This window comes from Hoplias malabaricus, chromosome 1, assembly GCF_029633855.1.
Source record: "Hoplias malabaricus isolate fHopMal1 chromosome 1, fHopMal1.hap1, whole genome shotgun sequence".
Taxonomy (NCBI): Eukaryota; Metazoa; Chordata; class Actinopteri; order Characiformes; family Erythrinidae; genus Hoplias; species Hoplias malabaricus.
Genome location: NC_089800.1, coordinates 15,275,619 through 15,286,846, shown reverse-complemented (window position 1 = coordinate 15,286,846; position 11,228 = coordinate 15,275,619). Strand labels below are relative to the sequence as shown.

Below are 11,228 nucleotides of genomic sequence, written 5' to 3'. Positions count from 1 at the left end.
ACAATTTATAGCAACGTATCATAAATGTGTGTGTGTGTGTGTGTTATTTTGTACACTCAGCAGAATGAGCTGATTACCAGTGCTGATTATTGTGTTGGTCAGTGTTGTGTTGAGTTGCTGGGGGGCCAGGGGAGTGGGGGCTGTGCCTGCATGCGTGTGTGTGTCTTGACGGCCGTCTCTCCGGACCGCGGCCGCTCCGCTGGCAGAACAACAATATTTATCTTATTTTTTAAAGCTTAAATATGTGCTTGCCTCTTGTGTTTCTGGACGGGGAGCAGCCATTGGGAGCAGTGGCTTCAGCCCAAGACAAACGCACCAGTTCTCTCCGCAGATCTACCCTTCCAAGTAAGACTTCTAATTTCCAAGTAAGACTTTTATTTTATTTTATAAAAATAAGCAGCGTCCAGCTTTAATTAGATCCGGCTGCAGCTCACGAGACCCTCAATCTGTTGTAATTATTATCCCCCAAAATTTACCCAGTGTTTATTTTTCTTTCAGAAAGCACTGTGTGTATCTGCTGTGTGTGTATCATTTACCCAACACTGCATTCAGCACAGGGAGTCAGTTTGGCGATATAAGCTGTGGTATTCCATGATGAATAAGGCAGATATTTGCAGCTGTGTTTGTAATTTATGTATTTAATTTTATTCAGGAAACATACAGTGGTTGTGTATTTAAAGCCCAATTCCATTTCTTATTCCCCCCAGCGTAACCCTTGATTCGGAGCGTCCTCTTGGCTCTTGAAGTTGAGTTACAGGGTGTAGTCTCCCTCTATGAAACAGGACGACCATTCAAAATCCTGATACGTCCTCAGAACGCAAATAAAGAATAGCAGTGCTTCATTCCCTTGCGACTAGCGGCACTCTGTAGCAGCTCTGCACCAGTCTGCAGTGATATCAGAGGAGCTGCTGGACTCATTCACCTTCAGAAGAGTTCCACAATCAGAGATTACCCCCCTCTCCTCACTCTTCTGTGACATAGAGCTGAAATCAGACTCTTATTCTGCAGATTTTCGGTCAACACTTCCAGTTCCACCTTAAAAGCTGCAGTAGCCTCACATGTCAGAATTAAACCATTTAAGGTGGAACTGTAAATTTACATCTAACACCAGAGGCAGCAGCTCCTTGTGCTGTTTTCTGCTTGTTCTGAAGTAAAGGGCCATAATCCACTGGAACCACATTAAACTCAGATAATACACAGGGTATCATCGCTGGTGATTTGCAAGGCGTCATAATCCTCCGTTTGGAGCGTGACTCTGAAAAACTGAGACCCCACACCAATAGGAAACAAAGGGGGGAGGGGGGAGGGGCAAAATGGGATTGGGCAAAAAATCAGAAGTGTGTTTTACTGTAATCCAGGGCATTCAGATCAAATACCGTGAGTTAAATAAGAGCAGAATTTGGAGAACCCTCAGTGAGCGAGAGAACACACTGGGGTTCCCTGGGTGGAGGCAGCTCAGCAGCAGTCAGTGATTAAAGGTGCAGTAAGTAGTTCCTCCACTGGTTCTTATTTAGATGGCTGTGCCAGTGTGGGGGACCCACTCTGTGGAGCATAAACTGTTCCTTCAGGGACAACAGAGACGTTACATGTTTTCCTGAAAAATTAAAGCAATAATAAATGATCTCTTTGTAAATATTGTAAAGCAAGATTCGTTGTTAGAAATGTTTGACTGTACCTTTAATGACCACTGAGACAGTGTGAGATTAGTGAAGGGGTGTGTATGCCTGGTGTTGTGTTGTGATTGTGATTATGATTGTGGTCGTGTTGTTGTTGTGTGACAGCAGGCCGTATCCTCACATCCTTCCGACTCCATCGTCTCAGAACATGGCGACGTATGGACAGACGCAGTACAGTGCAGGAATGCAGCAGGCCGCGACCTACGCCACCTACCCCCAACCCGGACAACACTACAGCATCCCCACATATGGTAACACACACACACACACACACACACACACACACACACACACACACTCACACACCGCCAGGATAACCCAGCTTCCCCACATACGGTGCAGTGTATACTCAGAAACACTCAATACATTCATATCTTTTGTTAAGCCTTGAAGGAGCCATCAGTCTTTTTCAGGATGTTCTCAGATTCTTCACTAAACTCTGTCAATGACATGACCACCCCCGTGTGGAAGACCCACTCTATGGAGCTTAAACGGGTTCCTGCAGGAAGAGAGTGGTTTGATTCTTCATCCCATGAGAGCTGCTCTCTTTACAAAACATAATAAATACATTAGATGAAGAACCATTAACAACAAATAAAAAGCATATAGAGGGGGTGGGGGGTCTGATGGAAATGACTGATTGCACCTTTAACGTCTCTGACTTCCTGACATCCTGCGCTGTGTAAAGTGCCTGGCTTGTGAAAAGTTTCTCTGGTTGTTGTTGTTGTTGTTGTTGTTGCTGAGGAGTTGGGGATTCAGAGGACTGTGCGTCATGGCTGTGATGTCACTAACTGATTCAGGTGCATTGTGGGCAGGAATAAAGACGGAGAGTGGTCTGAACCAGGGTCAGTCTCCAGGTCAGAGCGGGTTTCTCAGCTACGGCTCCAGCTTCTCCACCACGCCTCAGACCGGACAGGCCCCCTACAGCTACCAGATGCAGGGTAACACCCCTTACAACTTCATTTTCATTTACTGCTGCTTCTGTGTCTTCATCTGTACACAACACTGCACCCACCACCCCCCTGTGCCTTACCATTGAACAGGGAACACAACAGGCTCTTGACTCTCAGTCCTTTAGAGATCTGTTGCTGCTGTAAATGTCCCCCGTCCCCCGTCCCCTCTCTCTGTGACAGCAGAAGTGCCTCTACATGTCTCTGAACACTGCAGTGTCTCTAATAGTGTAAATAACGCTGCTCAGGGCCAGCTGCCCTGCTACCTAAAAATAAACATAAAATGCATGAAGCTCGACGTACGGGGGGAGAGGGGGGGTGTTCTGAAAACAGAACAGAACCGAGCAGATCAGAACAGGACAGAACTGAGCAGAACCAAACAGAACAGAAAATTTTTACTGACATTTTATAAGTGCAACCAGATTTGTACTGGTAATGGCTCTCTGTCCCTGTCTCTCTCTCTTTCCCTATCTTCTCTCTCCCTCTATCTCTCTCTCCTTTCTGGGTCTGATGGAAATGAGAACTGTACCGAAAGAAACACACTTCCTCTGGAGATAATGTCTCTCACCTGGAAACAGGAGAATAGATCCACTGGATTCCAGACCATTTCCGTCACACTTCGAGCAAGACACACAGAGAGAGAGAGAGAGAGAGAGAGAGAGAGATAGATAGACAGACAGACGGAGAGAGAGAGAGAGACTGACACAGAGAGAGAGAGAGAGAGGGGTTTTGTTGTTTTTATGTTCTTGCCATCTTAGCCCCGGGGGGATGGCCGGGCCTCTCCCCAGCGTGGAGTCATTCTTCACGGATGGGAGGGGGTGGTGGGGTGGTTTGTGTGACTCAGAACTGTGTTCCAGAGTCAGCGGAGCCGTCTGGGCCCCCCCCGGCTTTATGACCATTTGAACCGAGGCTGTGGTCAGTCGCTGCCGATGGGACTTTGATGAACTTCTCTTTGTGTAAGTGCTTTATTTCCCCCAAAAAATCCAACCTCTGACCTTCACCACACTCTAACACAACGAGGAAACACAGGAAAACACACCGAGACCACAAGAGGAGAGAGAAAGAGAGAGAGAGAGAGGGGGGTGGAGGAGAGGAGAGAGGAGAAGAGAAAATAGGAGCGGGTGAGAGGAAGAGGAGAGGACTGGAAAGGAGGGAGGAAAGAGGGGAGAACAGAGATGAGAAATGAGATGGTGAGGTGTTTTGAGATGAGACAAGATAAAATCAGATGTAAGGAGTAAAATCTGAAAGGAGACAGTTCTGAAGTAAACTTAGAACATTTTGAAATTTCTGTGAAAACAAAGGTTAATACAAATCATATCCCAAATATTTCATATCACAAATCTTTCCCCTTCAGAGTATGGGTAGTATCTGTGAGTGTTTAAGAGCGTTTGTGTGTATTTGTGAATATTTGTAAGTGTTTGTGAGCGTTTGTGTGTATTTCTGAGTGTTTTTGAGTATTTGTGTTTGTGTGTATTTGTATTTGTGATTATTAGTGTGTGTTTGTATCAGTAAGTATTTGTGAGTATCAGTAAATATTTGTGAATTTTTGTGAGTGTTTTTGAGTATTTGTGTTTGTGAGTATTTGTATTTGTGAGTATTAGTGGGTGTTAATACCGGTGAGTGTTTGCTAGTATCAGTAAGTATTAGTGAGTATCAGTAAATGTTTGTGAGTATCAGTGAGTATTTGTGAGTCTTTGTGCGTATTTGTGTTTATGAGTATTAGTGAGTGTTTGTGAGTATTTGTGTTTGTGAGTATTAGTGAGTGATTGTGAGTATTTGTGTTTGTGAATATCAGTGAGCGCTTGTGAGTATCTGTGAGGTTGAGTATCCATGAGTGTTTGTGAGCATCAGTGAGTATAAGTTGGTGTTTGTGAGTATTTGCGTTTGAGAGTATTAATGAGTGATTGTGAGTGTCATTTAGTGTTTGTGAGTATTTGTGTTTGTGAGTACCAGTGAGTATTAGTGAGTCTTTGTGAGTATTTTTGTTTGTGAGTATCAGTGTGTGTTTCTGTGTTTGTGTTTGTGAGTGTCTGTAAGAATCAGTGAGTGTGAGTATCACTGAGTGCTTGTGAGTATCACTGAGTTTATGAGAATGTTTAATTCTCAGGAAGTGAGGTAGTTTTCTTTAAAATCGCAGAATGTCTCAGGCCTCTGCTGGAATTGACCTGTACTTGAGTAAGTAAAAGTGATTAGGACGCACTGCAGGGCCACACACACCAACTGCTAGAAAACCTGCTTCATATTTGTTACGGTGTGGGGGAGGTGGGGGGGGGGTCACAGTATGGGGTGGGGGCAGATTCGGGGTTGTGGGGTGGCCAGGGGGCTGTTTTCACTGATGACCACGAACAAAGATGTAATCACTCTCCTCTTTGCTCTCAAAATCATCTCCTTTTCACCTTTCTTGTCTCACAGAGAGAGAGAGAGAGAGAGAGAGAGAGAGAGTGCAGCTGTTCATTAGTTTAAATCCTGTTGATGTTGGTTAACCCGGTGAAACTGGAACACAGTTCTGGGAAAGTATGTCCCGCTGACCCGGCGCTGGACCCTGATTTCCATTTCCTGGATGAAATGAAGTCTGTAACTCCTTTAAACGTCTTGTTTCATGCCTTCCTTCAGATGTGGATCAGCTCTGTGTGCCAGTGCCAAATACATAGACTCTCGTTAAAACAATGTCATACCTTCAAACCCTTAAAACTGCAGTTCTTTTAATGTTTAATAATTTATCAACAGAAAAGATCAAGCTATCACCTCCATCAGAAAAATGTCAGCTGTGTTCACTGATTTTATTTCATAAAAATTAACACCCACAATCCCCACAGCAGTGTTCTCCCCCTGTGTAAACAGCCCTGTTCCTTTAAATGATAATGAGCCGCTCGCTGTTCACCCCGACCATGAGCGCACAGCAGTGAGGAGCGAGGAGTACAAGCTCTGGTTTTTAGCTGTTTTCGCTCGGTTCTCTTTCTTCTCCATTCTCGTTTTCTCAGTTTTTACTCAGTAAAAACGTATTTCTCCTCGCTCGTTGTGTCTGTTTTGCTGCGTTTAACCTCGTCTTTGCACTCTCACAAAAACACGGGTCCAGCGCTGTGATTGGACAGACTCAGACAAGGGGCAGGGTGATTTTAAAGTCTCTGCACTTGACGTCAGAAGCAGAGCAGAGTCAGAACGGCTCAGTTTATTCCATGTTTTCTGGCTCAGGCAGCACAAAGAAAACTGACTTTTGTCTTGTTTCACAGTGTGTGGGTTGGTGGGCTTCAGATCCACACTTTAATATGAACATGCACAATGTTTATTATTATTTGTCGAACCGTTGAGGACTTGAGAGAGCCAAAAAAGGGGACACATTCTTATGAGATGATGTAGAGTCATTTCACCCGAGTTTCACCTCCACCTCCATCTCCACAATGATCTCCTGTCTGTCTCCTTCTTCTTAAAAGCTCTTTAAAGCAGACACACATCACTTGAACTTAAACCTGCATAACATCCAGCCCCAGGCCACACGGGCCTAACCCAGAGCAATGGAGGATGAAGTAATCAGATGCAGAGCTTGGAGGAGGTGTCTGTAGACTCCTGTAGAGGCTAAAGATTAGGTTATTGATCACTCAGAGCTGAGGACGTCTCACAGTGGAAAAGTTTGTCTCCAAACTCAGGATCATACTCTATTTTATTAACCCCCCTGGGGGCTGCAGAGTGCTCCGGGGTTCAGAGCGCTGGCCTGTCCTCGGGACATCTCCTCTCCCAGCCCGGGGACATCTCTCTCTTTCTGGGTAGGTGGGACAGCCATTTGTCTCCCTTCGTCCCAGCGTGTACGGTGGGCGAGTGTGGGCTGATGTGACAGATGTGGGCGGTGTGTGTTCTCCTCTGGAGCGGTGAGCTGTCCAGTGGTGGTGTGTTAGCAGCAGCGTGAAAAGAAGTGCTGTCTGGACTGATGCAGTTTTTCTGTCCCTCCGGGGGGGGGGGGGGGGCAGTGTTAAGGATTTACACCTGGGCTCTGATCAGAACCAGACTCTGACCCACTTCTCCTCCACACTCTGCTCTGTGGGCTCTGGCCTTTGGTCTGAGAGCAGGGTCTGGTTGGAGGAGAACGTATGCTGCTTCCTCTTTAGAGAAACTGAGCGCCTTCTTCTGGACAGTTCTGTTCTGATTGGCTTGGTTGGTTTGATTGGTTCGTTGGTGTAGTACGTTGCTCTGGTGCTGATCTTTCCTTTCAGATGTTAACTCTGTGTTGTTTTGATTTCTCGTTCAGGAGGTGGCTTTACGACGACGTCCGGACTCTACACAGGGAGCAACTCACTTACAAACTCCACTGGATTCAACAGCGCTCAACAGGTGATGCTTTATTTATATAATAAATATATTTATATAACTCACTGAGTTGCATCAATGTCTCGTTCATAAAAACATATAAAAAGCTGACTGGAAATGTTTTCTCAGGATTTTACTGTCGTCTATCTTTTCCAGACTCCATCTTTTCCAGAGTATCATTTAACAGTAGGGTTAGATCCTCTGAGTTGTGGATGATATCAGGTGTACAGATAAGTTTTAAAGCATTTTGTGTAGCGTATAATTTTAATTAAAAATTCAAACGTTCTCGCGTTCTTCTGTAATTTTGTGATAACTGTTGTGTAGTATTAAAATCACAGTTGTCATTTTTTTTTCAACAAAAAAAAAAACTAAAAATGAAGTATTAATGCATTGCGTTCACGGTCACCATCTTTAAATCATCTAAACCACAACTTACACTTACTTTTAGATACAATATTTTCCCCAAGAACAGAACAAATCCATCGCAGTCTTCTGCAGCACTTTTTCCTGATGGAGCTCAGAACGAATGCAGCGCCCAAACTCTTCACTCACTGTTTTCACACTACTTCATTTTTAGGTTATTTTCTGTTGAATAAAATGACAATTGTGATTTTTTTAATACGACAGTCACCATAAAATGACAAAATGGCGGAGGATGTTTGAATATTGAATTACAGTTATACGCCACACAAAATGCATTAAACCATATTTGTAAACCTAATGCATCGTGTCCATATCAGAGTTGAGCCAAGGGTACACTCAGGACTCAAGAGAACACAGGGGACACATCTGGACTCTTTTTCTCATGAGACACATGTGAAATAATAAGATATGAGATGTAAAGGAGATTATAAATTCGGTTCAGGGGGCTGATGTGCGGTTGATTTTTCTCTGGTTTTGTTTTGGACACTCGTGTTTCATCATCCTGATGTGAATCACTCTGAATAGAGACATGGATCATCTCTCGCTCTTCACTCGTTTGAATTATGCCACTAGCAATGGAGAAGAAAAGAAAGAAGGAGAGACAGATGTGTCTCCAGATGTTGCTGTCCAGAGACATGTGTTCTGGTGTTTTTTATATTTTCTGGAACAGATTTGAGGAAGTAGCAGTGTCCAGCTCACATTTCGGCTCTGGTGTTTCTTTTGTTATTGTCTTTGTGGGGTTGTGTTGTTTTAGCAACAGCTTAGCAACCACCTGGAACACCCTGGAAACCACCTGGGATAATGCTGATGTCGTGTTGATGATGGATATTATTTCCGCAGGAGTACCCGTCATACCCAGCGTTTGGACAGGGGCAGTATGCTCAGTATTACAACAGCAGCCCCTATACCTCGCCGTATCTGACCAGCAACAACACCAGCCCCTCCACACCCCCCACCACCGCCACCTACACCCTGCAGGAGCCGCCCTCCGCCATCACCAGCCAAGCCCTCAGCGACCAGAGCACAGGTAACAGCACACTGAACACACCCTCAGTCCAGCCCAGTACAGGCCAGACCATTTCAGTCCAGACCAGTCCAGTCCAGACCAGTAGAGCACAGTTCACTCCAGTCCAGTCCACTCCAGTATGACACACATATAAGCAACATTTTGGTGTAATGTTTATCAAAATAAAAGCATTGTTTAATTATTTAATTAGCTAATAATTTCCTTCAGATGTTTCATTGCAGAGAGATATTTTTGAAGACCCAGGACATGTGTGTGTGTGTGTGTCCACTGCTGTTCTGGAGGTCACACACTTGAATGGAAAACACTGCTGTTCGTTGTTGGACAGCAGTGTGTCTGAATTCTTTTGGCCGAGGAGCCGTGCCTCACATTCCTCCTCTACTGCTCAGCGCAGGAGAGTCCCCAAACTTCTGACCATTATGAAGAATTAAAATCAAATTAGCGGGAAGAAATGGAGGTGGCCGGGTCTGTAACTCGCACTCACACCGTGATTGGCCGAAAAAGGGCTGTGTTTTCTGGGTGTTTTTTTTTTTTTTTTTTTTTCAGCGCTGAAGGACCTTTAACTTAAATCAATTGAGATCAATTGAAAGGTAGTCTTTATTAAATAATCAGATAATAAATATTAACTGAATAAAGACTACAATTTATATAATTTAAATAAAAATCTAATATTATTAAAGGTAAAGTAAATTGCAAATTTTTAAACATCCAGTTTTCTAACATTTATTAATACATTCACCAATTAAATGTCTAATATTTAAATAATATTACAAATATTATATATTTCAAATATATTTAAGTATGTCAACACTATTATTATTTAATATCATGTAATATTTAATTTTTTTTTTTTTCATTTTATTGAATTTATCTCTAAAGTCTTCCCTCAGAAGAGTGAGTTCTAGGAGAGGTGTTCTAGACGTGTTCTAGACCAGAGCCTATGAGGAGGTGGTCAGGAGTGGGTTTGGGTTGGTTCTACTGTGTGTTCTTATGACTGAGGCCTGGTCCTAGATGTAAATGGATTCAGCTGCTGTTCTGAGGTTGAAAGCTTTATTTCTCTGTTTGTCTCATTGTTTCTCGCTGCAGGAGACTACGGCTCGCTCCACAGCCCCTCCACCCCCATTAAAGATTCAGAGTCGGATCGATTGCGGCGAGCTGCAGATGGAAAATCACGTGGTCGAGGACGGAGGAATAACAACCCATCTCCTCCTCCAGACTCTGACCTTGAGGTACAATCACACACGGATCAGGCTTCACGCAGTACCACAACAACAACAATAAAAACAACAACAGCAACAATAACAACAAATATGGCAACAACAAGAAGCTAAGAAAAAACAATAAAAATGATAATAACAACAACACAGATCTCTGGTCATACCCCTTCTATTATAATAATCCACTTAGTCTCTGTTTGTCAGGTCATTGTTTATCTTGAACCAATTGCTGTGAGAACATTGTGGGATTGCCATGAGAACATTGTGAGATTGCATTGTGGGGTTGCCATGAGAACGTTATGAGATTGCTGTGAGAACGTTGTGAGATTGCTGTGAGAAAGTTGTGAGATTGCTGTGAGAACGTTGTGGGATTGCCATGAGAACGTTGTGAGATTGCCATGAGAACGTTGTGAGATTGCTGTGAGAACGTGGTGAGATTGCTGTGAGAACATTGTGAGTTTGCTGACCTGTTCCTGGACAGTGTCCCAGAGAAAGTGTCTGATTCCGTTGTCAGATCTTTAAACTCGATCCGGAGCTCAGAATTGATTTTTCCTTTTCTTTCTCTAGCGCGTGTTCATCTGGGACCTGGACGAGACCATCATCGTTTTTCATTCCTTACTCACGGGGTCTTATGCCAACAGATACGGGCGGGTGAGTAACACACCTGTCTCACCTCACACTCCCTGAGATTAACACACCTCAAACACAGTACAGCACATTACAGCACAGTACAACACAACACAGTCACAGTACAAGACAACACAGCACAACACAGTACAGCCCAACACAGCACAACACAACACAACACAGCACAGCACAGTACAGCTCAGCACAGTACAGCTCAGCACAGTACAACACAGCACAGTACAGCACAACACAGTACAGCACAACACAGCACAACACAGTACAGCACAACACAGCACAGCACAGCACAACCCAGTACAGTACAGCCCAGCCCAGCACAACACAGTACAGCACAACACAGCACAGCACAACACAGCACAACACAGTACAGTACAGCACAACACAACACAGCACAGAACAACACAACACAACACAGCACAACACAATACAGACCAACACAGTACAGCACAACAAAGCAACAGCACAACACAGTACAGCACAGCACAAAACAACACAAAACAGTGCAACACAATGCAGTACAGCACAGGACAGCACAGCACAACACAGCACAGCACAGTACAGCACAACACAGTACAGCACAACACAACACAGCACAGCACAGGACAACACAGTACAGCACAACACAGTACAGCACAGCACAGCACAGTACAGCACAACACAGTACAGCACAACACAGCACAGGACAACACAGTACAGCACAGCACAGTACAGCACAGCACAGTACAGCACAACACAGTAAAGCACAACACAACACAGCACAGGACAACACAGTACAGCACAACACAGTACAGCACAACACAGTACAGCACAACACAGCACAGGACAACACAGTACAGCACAGCACAGTACAGCACAGCACAGTACAGCACAACACAGTACAGCACAACACAACACAACACAGCACAGGACAACACAGTACAGCACAACACAGTACAGCACAACACAGCACAACACAGTACAGCACAACACAGTACAGTATAGCACAACACAGTAC

At 44.2% G+C, this 11,228-nt stretch overlaps 1 protein-coding gene across 3 annotated transcripts in view; it reads left to right on the top strand.

Moving 5' to 3' along the window:
* Positions 1-11,228, top strand: part of eya1 (EYA transcriptional coactivator and phosphatase 1) — an 81,964-nt gene that overhangs the window by 48,850 nt on the left and 21,886 nt on the right. For 2 of the 3 annotated variants that reach the window (XM_066673121.1, XM_066672333.1), the window contains 7 exons: positions 279-345; positions 1,782-1,927; positions 2,492-2,617; positions 6,867-6,949; positions 8,189-8,375; positions 9,459-9,601; positions 10,157-10,240. In XM_066673121.1, the coding sequence (XP_066529218.1) occupies positions 279-345; positions 1,782-1,927; positions 2,492-2,617; positions 6,867-6,949; positions 8,189-8,375; positions 9,459-9,601; positions 10,157-10,240 (836 nt within the window). The remainder of the gene's footprint in view (positions 1-278; positions 346-1,781; positions 1,928-2,491; positions 2,618-6,866; positions 6,950-8,188; positions 8,376-9,458; positions 9,602-10,156; positions 10,241-11,228) is intronic. The other variant, XM_066673445.1, reaches the window with a different exon arrangement.